Raw genomic sequence first — 13744 nt, forward strand, 5'->3', positions numbered from 1 at the left:
CGAAACAAAAAAATTGAAAAATCTATAATTTAAAAAACTGAAAAATAAAAAAACCAAAAAATCCCAAAAGTGAATTATCGAAAAATTGGGAAATCGAAAAACTGAAAAATTGAAGAATAAAAAAAATGAAAGATCGAGAAATCAAAAATCTAAAATTAAAAAAAAACAACAAAAAATGAAAATGTAAAATTAAAAAATCGAGAAATCGAAATATCAAAAAAATTGAGGAATTAAAATATTGAAAAGTTCCAAATCTGGAATTAAAAACTGAATTTCGAAAAATTGAAAAATCAAAAAACCGAAAATTCTAAGATTTAAAAATTGAAGCATAAAAAAATTGAAGAATTGAAATATTTGAGGCATTCCAAAACTGAAGTATCGAAAAATTGGGTAATCGAAAATGCGAGAAATTAAAAACCTCAAAATTGAAATATCGAAAAATCCAGAAATCAAACCATCAAAAAGTCAAGAATTTGACAAATCGAATAATCCAGAAATCGAAAAATTTAAAAAACCAAAAATTGAAAAATCAAAAATTTTAAAAATTGAAAAATGGAAAAACCGAGTCGAAAAATCGAAATATCGGGAAATCGAAACATCAAATAATTGAAAAATCGAAAAATCTAAAATTTTAAAAATCGAGAAATCGAAATATTGAGTAGTCGGGAAATCAAGAAATTAAAAATTGAAACATCGATAAACTGAAAAATTGAGAAATCGAAAAATCTGAAATTTAAAAAATCGAAAAATTGAAAAATCCAGAATCGAAACTTAAGAAAATTGAAGGATTCAAATATTAAAAAATTCCAAAAGTCGAAGTATCGAAAAATGAAGAATCGAAATATTGAAAAATTCTAAAACGGAAATATCGCAAATTTGAGTAATCGAAAATTTGAAAATCGAGAAATAAAAAATTTAAAGATTAAGAAATCAAGTCAAAAATTTCAAAAATGGAGAAATCAAAAAATCGGGAAATTGAAAAATTAAAAAATTGAGGAAATGAAATATTGAAAAATTCCAAATTTGAAGTATTAAAAAGATTGAATCATCGAAAAATTGAGACATTAAAATTGAAAAAAAATCGAGAAATTGAAAAATCTAAAATTTAAAAAATCGAAAAATTGAAAAATAAGAATTGAAATACTGGAAGATTCCAAAACTGAAATATTGAAAAATTCTAAAACTGAAGCTTCGAACAACTGAAAGAGAGCGAAATCGAAAAGTCGAAAAATTGAAATTAAATAAAAAAATCGTATGCATAATTGAAGAAAAAGTGAAAAACTAAAAAATCGGGAAATCGAAGGATCGAAGTATCAGGAAATAAAGAAATGTGAAAAATCAAAAAATCGAAAAGCCGAAAAATCGGAAAATTGAAAAAATGGAAAAACCGAGTCGAAAAATCGAAAGATCAGACATCGAAAAATCTGAAAATTAAAAAATCTAAAAATTAAAATGTAGAAAAATTTGAAAATTCAGAATTTGAAATTTAAAAAAATTGAAGAACTGAAAAACTGAAAAATTCCAAAACTTAGAAATGTCGAAAACTTCAGAAATTGAAAAACTGAAAAAGCCTGGCAAAATTGAATCGAAAAATTGAAAGATTCTCATATTCTAAGTCGAAAATTCGAGAAATCGGAAAATCTAAATTTTAAAAAATCCAATAAATGAAATTGTTGAAAAACTGAAAAATTACGATGATCGAAGAACTGAGTAATCGAAAAATCGAAAAATTAAAAAAAAAAACGAGAAATTGAAAAATCTAAAATTTAAAAATTCGAAGAATTGGAAAATTGAAAAATCGAACAACTGAAAAATTAAAAATGGAAAAATCTAAAACTTAAAAAATCGAAAAATTGAAAAATCCAAGAAAAATATTGAAACATTCCAAAACTGAAGTTTTGAAAACCTGAGTAATCGAAAATACGAGAAATTAAAAATGGAAAAAAATCGAGAAATTGAACCATCCAAAAATCGAGAAATCAAAAAGTAGAGAAGCTGAAAAATCGAATAATCCAGAAATCGAAAAATTTAAAAACCGAGTCGAAAAATCGAAATATCAGAAAACCCAAACATCTTAAATTTAAAAAATCCTAGAACTGGAAAATCTAAAAATCTAAAATATCAAAAGACCGAGGAATTGAAATATTGAAAACTTCCAAATTTGAAGTATAGAAATAGAATTTAAAAATTGAAAAAATCGATATGTACATTCAGAAATCGAAAAACTAAAAGATCGAAGAAAAATTGAAGAACCGAAGAAATAATCCAGAAATCGAAAAGTTAAGTAATCGAAAATTTGGAAAATCGAGAAATGAAAAATTGAAAAATCCAGAAGTTAAGTCGAAAATCCAAAAATCGAAAAATCTAACATTTAAAATATTCAAAAGATGACAATTTCGAAAAGTTGAAATATCGAGAAATTGAAACACGAAAAAACTGAAAAATTCCAAAACTGAAGGATTAAAAAATTGAGTAATCGAAAAATTGAGAAATAAAAAATTGAAAAAAAAAATTGAGAAGTTGCAAAATCTAAAATTAAAAACATCGATGAATTAAAAAATTGAAAAATCGAAACAAAAAATAGAAGAATGAAGTATTGAAAGATTCCAAAACTAAAGTATCGGAAAACTGGAAGATCGAGAATTCGAAAAATCTAGAATTTAAAAATCAAAAGATTAAAATGTAGAAAAATTGAAAAATCGGGAAATCGAAACTTAAAAAATTGAAGAATTGAAATACTGAAAAATTCCAAAACTTGAAAAACTGAAGGAAAATTGAAGAATAGAAAAATCCAAAAAATTAAAATGTTGAAACTGAGTAATCGAAAAATCGAAAAAAAAACCGAGAAATTGAAAAATCTAAAATTTAAAATTTGAAGAATTGGAAAATTGAAAAATCGAACAACGAAAAAATTAAGAAATCGAAAAATTTAACATTTGAAAAATCGAAAAATTGAGAAATCGAAAAATAAAAAATTGAAGAATTGAAATAAAACATTGAAGTATCGAAAAATTTGAGTAATCGAAAATTCGAGAAATTAAAAAATCAATTGTGAAATATCTAAAAATCGAGAAATCGCAAAATGAATAATTGAAAAATCGAAATGTTGAAAGATTCTAGAACTGAAGCATCGAAAAATTAAAAGATCGAGAAATAGAAAAGTCGAAAAATTTAAATAAAAAAATCGAATAATTGGAAAATCGAAAATCGAAACATCGGCAAATGAGAAACGGGAAAATTGAAGACTCGAAAAATAAAAAAATCTAAAAATCGAGTGACTGATTATTTTATTAATTTATTTGATCTATCGAAAAAAAATTGTGGATCGTAAGGCGGATTAAACAATAAACAAATATAATAATAAACAAAATCAAGATAGATTCGTAAACCGCAAGTACAGGAGTAAAGTATTATTATTTCATACGATTTTGGCAATGTTAATTCTACAATATAATGAACGAAGGTCATCATATGTTTGGTGGGGACGATTAGTCAAAATCTGGTAACAATCGCTCCAGTAGTTTCGGAGATTATGAACGGTCGTGAAACGTCGAGAAAACATGATGCGCCCGATGGAATCAATGGATCATTAACAAAGTCGGAGAAACGTAAATGCGCCAGAACAGACCCTTGACTCACACTATACTTCAGGTGTTTTTTACACCCCTCGATACTCACCCTCCCCCTATGGTGATCATCTTCGAATCTGCGGCCATAAATAACTCCGCCCCGTGCCCTACTTTATCGCCTTCAATACCAACCCATTGGTACTTTGCCCTCTCCGGATACAGCGAAAACAGGAAAGTTTCTCCGGTCCCAAAATACGCCTGTCTATTACCCCTATCGTCTTTTTGGTTCCTTTCACCCCATCGAGAAGAGCAATAGGCGCCGAAAACCTAAAACAGAACCATCCGAAATTTTATTTCCACACTAAAGCGCCGCTTACACAGCCACAAGTTCACCCAGCACTTACCTCATTGTTGCACGTTTTGATCATGAGTAGCGTTGGTTCGTGGTGTTCCACTCGGACGTAGAAAGTGGTGAGTGAACATCCGTGTTCTTCTGTCGTGTATAGCAATATCGGTTGGTACATCGTTATCCTTACTGGTAGCCAGGACCACAGTGTTAAGAGCTAAACACCATCAAGGAAATGTTTTCAGTCCGCTTGGTATAGTTTGAAACGCGCGGTAAAAAGCCAGTTTTAGTCAACAGCACCCAACCGAACGGCAACGACACGCCCAGGAAGCGTTTTTCTAGATTTTGCGACTGGACGTGACAACATCGGCCCGAAAAGCGTGCCCTGAGGGGCGCAATTATCGCCCCAATTAATGCAGAAAGGCCGGCGGCGAGACCCAGCCGAGCGTTAATAATCGGCGAACGAGCCGCCTCCGGCTCTCCCATAATTAATTTTATGACAAAACCCACCGATAGCGTATCGTATCGGTCGAAAGGGGGCTAAAATAATTATCTCCGATATATTTCTGTGTCAAATTTTTCGCAACGAAAAGCTGGAAATTTTCCCAAACGTTGACCCCGTTCATCTGTTTTAGTTCGGATAGTAGAAGCAGAGGGGAACCGCCAGCGTTGGAAAAATCGCCGGTTGAGTTGAACTGGCCGCAGTTGGCTGCTGTTTGTTTACCGCGCGTTTGGCGACACCACAGAATTAAAATCAAAGATCAGGAACCAAGTTTTAAACTATCTAGTTCTCATCACAACGTGCGAGTTAGTCACTAACAATCTGCACTAAGCTGTTAATGGATGTCACAAATGACTTAAGCAAATATTAAGCGACGAGTGACAGAATAATGATAATGATGTCATAAGTAATTGTGTAAATGTTTGTAGGGTTCGTGTTTGGGGGACTTTCGGCGGCGGAGTTGGCACCGGATCAAGACATAATTCTTTGAGTTTCACAACACAATGTAGCAATACCTCGCTTATTAACAAAGATTTTAAATTATTTTTTTAAACCAACTCCAAAGTCCCCCTAAGAAAAATGAGTCAACTAACGTCCACAATTCCTACTGGTCGACCCACAAACGAAACACAAATGCTACGGGTTTGAAGGAAACCATCAACTTACGTCCTGGTGGTCGAGGATACGCGTGTTCATATTCTGTATGGGGTAGATACCCATGGAGAGGGTTCGAGGACCTGGCGAGTGTGCTCCCTTTATTAGCAGCAGAAAACAACCAACAACACAGTAACACAACTACTCTATCGTTCAACAACGAAAAGAAAACCAACACAAGGGAACTAAATAAAAAGAAAATCAAAGTAGAAGACATAAAACGTAAAGTACATAAAACACAGAGACGGTTTGATGGCGCGGCTCTTTTAATGAAATTTCCTACTGTCGGCGATTCCTGTGACACCCGAGGGAGCCGGACAAAGGAACCAATTTAAAAACAATACGGATAGAAAATAACAACGCAATTATTTTTAATTGAGTTCTGCAAACACGGCGAAGGTCCTCGATGTCGGCGGAGACAAGACGCGGATCGATCGCCGGAGGGATAATTGAAGGGGTTTGGGCTGAGGGCGAAAAAGTAAAACAATCGGATCAAAATCAGGCCAGTAAAAAAAGTTTGCGGGGTTGGTTCGTGCTGACGAGGATTAAGGAAACGACGTCAAGTGGGGAGGCGACGTTCTAGTGTCGGCTTGTACGGCGTAGATTAGATTTTCGATCAATCTTGTTTTATTATTATGCTCACAGAATGAATATCTTCAGATCTGATCTTATTTTTTGATTATCTGGATTTTAATTGATTTTTAATATATTTGGATGTTATCTTGCGATGCATTCTCTTGGATTTATTTAAGTGTTTCCACGAACACGTATAGTTTGACATTTGTCTTATCTCAGTTTGAAAATGATAAATATATACTTCCTCTAGGGCAAATTTTTATAATGCGAGTTTTCCAAATTTTCGATGTTTTTGAATTTATTATTACAAAATAAATAATAGTAAATATCTAAACTTTCAAAAATTTCAAAAACTCCACATTTTTGAGATTTTTGGATTCATAATTTCATATATTGAAAACATTGCACATTTCACTTATTTCTTTCAAATATTTGAAAATTTAAAACATATCAGTTTTTGCAAAATTTAAAATTTTTCAAACTTAATAAAACGTAAAATTTTTTAAAAACTTCAAAAATTCGACATTTTAGGAATTTGGATCCACAAATTTTCTAATTTTTTTCTATTTTTTAATTTCAGTTGTTTTCAGATAATGGTACATCCTTGAAACATTTGTGTATTTTATCAAATTTGAAAACGTAAAAATTTTCAAAAAATCGACATTTTAGAAATTTCGAGCTCTACATATTTCAATTATTGAACTCATTAATTAATTTTAAGTTTCCAAGGATATGGACATGAACTAAACAAAGTACATTTTTTGTGATTTTTGACACAAGAATAAAAAAATTCAAGGGCCTCTGAATTTTCAAAATTTTTCTATTTCTCAATTTCAAGTGTTTTAATGTTCACGTATACCACATATCGGTTTCTCCAAAATTTAAGATTTTTGAAACTTGATAAAACGTAAAAATTAAAAAAATTCAAGATTTTAGAAAATTCTGGAACCACATTTTTCATTTCCTCAAAAAATATTTCACATTCAATTAATTTTAAGATCCTAAGGATATGAATATGAACTGAACAAGGTTGTTTTTTTTTATTTGAACTATTTTTACATTGCTACATGTTTGACTAGAATAAAAAAATTCAAGTGTCCAAATTTACAAATTTTTTCTATTTTTTAATTTCAGTTGCTTTCAGATAAAGGTGTATCCTTCAAATGTTTGTGTATTTTAGAACATCTAAATTTACCCAAAATATAAGATTTTTCAAACTTGATAAAACGTAAAAATTTTCAAAAATTTCAAAAAAATCGACATTTTAGAAATTTCTAAATCCACATAGTTCATCTGTTGAAAATATTTGACACTTAATTAATTTTAAGTTCTCAAGGATCCGACTGTAAAATTTTTCAAAAAGTTCAAAAACTGTCTGTATCCACATTTTTCATTTATTCTCTGAATTTTCTAAATTTTTCTAATTCCTGATTTCAGGTGAAGAAGAAATCAGGGTTTCAAAAATTTAAAAAGGGACAATTTAGAACTTTCAGGAGTCACATTTGTCAATTATTCAAAAAAAAAAAACAAAAAAAACATTTAACATTCAATGAATTTTAAGTTCCTAAGGATATCTACATGCACATGACATAAAAATAAAAAAATCAAAACTTCGATTTTTCTACATTTTTCTGTTTTCTAATTTCAAATTCTTTCAGGTTCATGTATAACCTTCAAACATTTGTATCTTTAAAACATATCAATTTTTCCAAAATTTAAATTTTTTCAAGCTTGATAAAACGTAAAAATTTTCAAAAAGTTCAAAAACTTACATTTTAGAACTTTCAGGATCCACATTTTTCATTTATTGAAAACATTAATTGAACGAAGTTGATTTCTTATTTTCGATATTTTTAAATTGCTACATAAGATTTCTGACATAAGAATGTAAAAAAAAATTCAAGGGTTTTCGGGCTCACGTATGCCCTTTAAACATCTTTTGTATATCTCAAACATATCAATTTTTCCAAAACTTAAAATTTTTCAACATCCACCAAAATTAGAAAATTTTCAAAAACTTGACATTTTCAAAAATGTTTATCCACATAATATGTCATTTTTAGGTTTTCATTGATTGTAAGGATATAAACCTGAACTGAACAACGTTGTTTTGTATTTGAAAGATTTTTAAATTGCTACATTTTTATATGAATTTTGACATAAGAATAAACAAAATCAAGTCTCTGATTTTTCCAAGTTTTTCCATTTTCTAATTTCAAGTGCTTTCAGGTTCACGTATAACCTTCAAACCTTTGTATCTTTAAAACATATCAATTTTTCCAAAATTTAAAATTTTTCAAACTTCATAAAACGTAAAAATTATAAAAAACTTAAAAAAATCGACATTTTAGAAATTCCTAAATCCACATATTTTATTTATTGAAAACATTTGACACTTAATTAATTTTAAGTTTCCAAGGATATGGACATGAACTAAACAAAGTTGTTTTTTTTAATTCAAATTCTTTTTAAATGCTACATTTTTATGTGATTTTTGACACAAGAATAAAAAAATTCAAGAGCCTCTGAATTTACAAAATTTTTCTATTTATCAATTTCAAGGGTCTCAATGTTCACGTATTCCACATATCGGTTTCTCCAAAATTTAAGATTTTTGAAACTTGATAAAACGTAAAAATTTAAAAAAATCAAGATTTTAGAAAATTGTGGAACCAAATTTTTCATTTCTTCAAAAAATATTTCACATTCAATTAATTTTAAGATCCTAAGGATATGAATAGAACTGAACAAAGTTGTTGGTTTTTTATTTTAATTATTTTTAAATTGCTTCACTTTTGCATGATTCTTTACCAAAGAATAAAAACATTCAATCAAGTGTCTCCAAATTTTCTAATTTTTTCTAGTTTTTAATTTCAGTTGCTTTCAGACAAAGGTACATCCTTCAAACATTTGTGTATTTTAGAACATCAAAATTTATCCAAAATAGAAATTTTTTCAAGCTTGATAAAACGTAAAAATTTTCAAAAAGTTCAAAAACTTACATTTTAGAACTTTCAGGATCCACATTTTTCATTTATTGAAAACATTAATTGAACGAAGTTGATTTCTTATTTTCGATATTTTTAAATTGCTACATAAGATTTCTGACATAAGAATGTAAAAAAAAATTCAAGGGTTTTCGGGCTCACGTATGCCCTTTAAACATCTTTTGTATATCTCAAACATATCAATTTTTCCAAAACTTAAAATTTTTCAACATCCACCAAAATTAGAAAATTTTCAAAAACTTGACATTTTCAAAAATGTTTATCCACATAATATGTCATTTTTAGGTTTTCATTGATTGTAAGGATATAAACCTGAACTGAACAACGTTGTTTTGTATTTGAAAGATTTTTAAATTGCTACATTTTTATATGAATTTTGACATAAGAATAAACAAAATCAAGTCTCTGATTTTTCCAAGTTTTTCCATTTTCTAATTTCAAGTGCTTTCAGGTTCACGTATAACCTTCAAACCTTTGTATCTTTAAAACATATCAATTTTTCCAAAATTTAAAATTTTTCAAACTTCATAAAACGTAAAAATTATAAAAAACTTAAAAAAATCGACATTTTAGAAATTCCTAAATCCACATATTTTATTTATTGAAAACATTTGACACTTAATTAATTTTAAGTTTCCAAGGATATGGACATGAACTAAACAAAGTTGTTTTTTTTAATTCAAATTCTTTTTAAATGCTACATTTTTATGTGATTTTTGACACAAGAATAAAAAAATTCAAGAGCCTCTGAATTTACAAAATTTTTCTATTTATCAATTTCAAGGGTCTCAATGTTCACGTATTCCACATATCGGTTTCTCCAAAATTTAAGATTTTTGAAACTTGATAAAACGTAAAAATTTAAAAAAATCAAGATTTTAGAAAATTGTGGAACCAAATTTTTCATTTCTTCAAAAAATATTTCACATTCAATTAATTTTAAGATCCTAAGGATATGAATAGAACTGAACAAAGTTGTTGGTTTTTTATTTTAATTATTTTTAAATTGCTTCACTTTTGCATGATTCTTTACCAAAGAATAAAAACATTCAATCAAGTGTCTCCAAATTTTCTAATTTTTTCTAGTTTTTAATTTCAGTTGCTTTCAGACAAAGGTACATCCTTCAAACATTTGTGTATTTTAGAACATCAAAATTTATCCAAAATAGAAATTTTTTCAAGCTTGATAAAACGTAAAAATTTTCAAAAAGTTCAAAAACTTACATTTTAGAACTTTCAGGATCCACATTTTTCATTTATTGAAAACATTAATTGAACGAAGTTGATTTCTTATTTTCGATATTTTTAAATTGCTACATAAGATTTCTGACATAAGAATGTAAAAAAAAATTCAAGGGTTTTCGGGCTCACGTATGCCCTTTAAACATCTTTTGTATATCTCAAACATATCAATTTTTCCAAAACTTAAAATTTTTCAACATCCACCAAAATTAGAAAATTTTCAAAAACTTGACATTTTCAAAAATGTTTATCCACATAATATGTCATTTTTAGGTTTTCATTGATTGTAAGGATATAAACCTGAACTGAACAACGTTGTTTTGTATTTGAAAGATTTTTAAATTGCTACATTTTTATATGAATTTTGACATAAGAATAAACAAAATCAAGTCTCTGATTTTTCCAAGTTTTTCCATTTTCTAATTTCAAGTGCTTTCAGGTTCACGTATAACCTTCAAACCTTTGTATCTTTAAAACATATCAATTTTTCCAAAATTTAAAATTTTTCAAACTTCATAAAACGTAAAAATTATAAAAAACTTAAAAAAATCGACATTTTAGAAATTCCTAAATCCACATATTTTATTTATTGAAAACATTTGACACTTAATTAATTTTAAGTTTCCAAGGATATGGACATGAACTAAACAAAGTTGTTTTTTTTAATTCAAATTCTTTTTAAATGCTACATTTTTATGTGATTTTTGACACAAGAATAAAAAAATTCAAGAGCCTCTGAATTTACAAAATTTTTCTATTTATCAATTTCAAGGGTCTCAATGTTCACGTATTCCACATATCGGTTTCTCCAAAATTTAAGATTTTTGAAACTTGATAAAACGTAAAAATTTAAAAAAATCAAGATTTTAGAAAATTGTGGAACCAAATTTTTCATTTCTTCAAAAAATATTTCACATTCAATTAATTTTAAGATCCTAAGGATATGAATAGAACTGAACAAAGTTGTTGGTTTTTTATTTTAATTATTTTTAAATTGCTTCACTTTTGCATGATTCTTTACCAAAGAATAAAAACATTCAATCAAGTGTCTCCAAATTTTCTAATTTTTTCTAGTTTTTAATTTCAGTTGCTTTCAGACAAAGGTACATCCTTCAAACATTTGTGTATTTTAGAACATCAAAATTTATCCAAAATAGAAATTTTTTCAAGCTTGATAAAACGTAAAAATTTTCAAAAAGTTCAAAAACTTACATTTTAGAACTTTCAGGATCCACATTTTTCATTTATTGAAAACATTAATTGAACGAAGTTGATTTCTTATTTTCGATATTTTTAAATTGCTACATAAGATTTCTGACATAAGAATGTAAAAAAAAATTCAAGGGTTTTCGGGCTCACGTATGCCCTTTAAACATCTTTTGTATATCTCAAACATATCAATTTTTCCAAAACTTAAAATTTTTCAACATCCACCAAAATTAGAAAATTTTCAAAAACTTGACATTTTCAAAAATGTTTATCCACATAATATGTCATTTTTAGGTTTTCATTGATTGTAAGGATATAAACCTGAACTGAACAACGTTGTTTTGTATTTGAAAGATTTTTAAATTGCTACATTTTTATATGAATTTTGACATAAGAATAAACAAAATCAAGTCTCTGATTTTTCCAAGTTTTTCCATTTTCTAATTTCAAGTGCTTTCAGGTTCACGTATAACCTTCAAACCTTTGTATCTTTAAAACATATCAATTTTTCCAAAATTTAAAATTTTTCAAACTTCATAAAACGTAAAAATTATAAAAAACTTAAAAAAATCGACATTTTAGAAATTCCTAAATCCACATATTTTATTTATTGAAAACATTTGACACTTAATTAATTTTAAGTTTCCAAGGATATGGACATGAACTAAACAAAGTTGTTTTTTTTAATTCAAATTCTTTTTAAATGCTACATTTTTATGTGATTTTTGACACAAGAATAAAAAAATTCAAGAGCCTCTGAATTTACAAAATTTTTCTATTTATCAATTTCAAGGGTCTCAATGTTCACGTATTCCACATATCGGTTTCTCCAAAATTTAAGATTTTTGAAACTTGATAAAACGTAAAAATTAAAAAAAATCAAGATTTTAGAAAATTGTGGAACCAAATTTTTCATTTCTTCAAAAAATATTTCACATTCAATTAATTTTAAGATCCTAAGGATATGAATAGAACTGAACAAAGTTGTTGGTTTTTTATTTTAATTATTTTTAAATTGCTTCACTTTTGCATGATTCTTTACCAAAGAATAAAAACATTCAATCAAGTGTCTCCAAATTTTCTAATTTTTTCTAGTTTTTAATTTCAGTTGCTTTCAGACAAAGGTACATCCTTCAAACATTTGTGTATTTTAGAACATCAAAATTTATCCAAAATAGAAAATTTTTCAAACTTGATAAAACGTAAAAAATTTCAAAACATTAAAAAAAATCGACATTTTAGAAATTTCTAGATCCACATATTTCATTTATTGAAAACAGTTGACACTTAATTAATTTTAAGTTTCGAAGGATATGGACATGAAGTAAACAAAAATTCAAGGGTCTCTGAATTTTCAAAATTTTTCTAATTTCTAATTTCAAGTGCTTTCAGGCTCACGTATGTCCTTTCAACATCTTTTGTATATTTCAAACATCATTTCAATTTTTCCAAAATTAAAAATTTTTCAAACTTTACCAAAAGGTAAAAATTTTGAAAATTTTCAATAACTTGACATTTTCAAAAATTTTTATCCACATATTTCATATAGATTTTCATTAATTTTAAGTTCGTAAGGATATGAACATGAACTTAACAAAGATGTTTTTTATTTGAAAGATTTTTAAATTGCTACATTTTTATATGAATTTTGGCATAAGAATAAAAAAATCAAATCTCTGATTTTTCAAAATTTTTCTTTTTTCTAATTTCAAATTCTTTCAGATTCACGTATAACCTCCAAACATTTGTATCTTTAAAATATATCAGTGTTTCCAAAATTTAAATTTTTTCAAGCTTGATAAAACGTGAAAATTTTCAAAAAGTTCAAAAACTTACGTTTTAGAAGTTTCGGGATCCACGTTTTTCACTTATTGAAAATATTTCTCATTCAAATAAGTTTAACTTCCTAAGGATATGAACATGAATTGAACAAAGTTGATTTTTTATTTTCCATATTTTTAAATTGCTACAGTTTTATATGATTTTTGACATAAGAACATACAAAAAATTCAAGGGTCTCTGAATTTTCAAAATTTCGCTATTTTGTAATTTCAGGTGTTTTCAGGCTCACGTATGTCCTTTAAACGTGTTTTGTATATTTCAAACCTAGCAATTTTTCCAAAATTTAAATTTTTGAAACTTTACAAAAATTTGAGATTTTCAAAAATTTTTATCCACATACATATTTCAGTTTTAGTTTTTAATTCATTGTAAGTTCCTAGGGATATGAACATGAACTGAACAAAGTTGTTTTTTTATTTGAAAGATTCTTAAATTACTACATTTTTATGATTATTGACCTAAGAATAAAAAAAAATCAAGTGTCTATTCTATTTTCTAATTTCAGGTGCTTTCAGATCACGGTCATCCATCAAACATTTGTATATTTAAAACACATGAGTTTTTCCAAAATTTAAAATTTTTCAAAAAACTGGAAATTTTCAAAAATGTCGGGTCCACATTATTCATTTATTGGAAACATTTCATATTCAATTAAATGTAAGTTTGTGAGGAAATGAATATGAACTGAACAAAGTTGTTTTTTATTATTTGAAATATTTTTAAATTGTTAACTTTTGTATGATTTTTGACACAGGAATAAATAAATTCAAGCTTCTCTGAATTTTCAAAATTTTTC

General features: G+C 27.2%; 1 protein-coding gene across 4 annotated transcripts in view; it reads right to left on the bottom strand.

Annotated features, from left to right (window-relative positions):
- The window catches only part of LOC135131038 (GTPase-activating protein skywalker), a 187212-nt gene that overhangs the window by 13218 nt on the left and 160250 nt on the right, over positions 1 to 13744 (bottom strand). For 2 of the 4 annotated variants that reach the window (XM_064058558.1, XM_064058555.1), the window contains 3 exons: positions 5084 to 5170; positions 3974 to 4132; positions 3679 to 3896 (listed from right to left, as the gene is read on the bottom strand). In XM_064058558.1, the coding sequence (XP_063914628.1) occupies positions 3679 to 3896; positions 3974 to 4132; positions 5084 to 5170 (464 nt within the window). The remainder of the gene's footprint in view (positions 1 to 3678; positions 3897 to 3973; positions 4133 to 5083; positions 5171 to 13744) is intronic. The other 2 variants (XM_064058557.1, XM_064058556.1) reach the window with 1 other exon arrangement.

Source organism: Zophobas morio, unplaced genomic scaffold (genome assembly GCF_036711695.1).
Source record: "Zophobas morio isolate AGI-343-1 ecotype UQ-CSIRO unplaced genomic scaffold, CSIRO_AGI_Zmor_V1 ptg000018l, whole genome shotgun sequence".
Lineage (NCBI taxonomy): Eukaryota > Metazoa > Arthropoda > Insecta > Coleoptera > Tenebrionidae > Zophobas > Zophobas morio.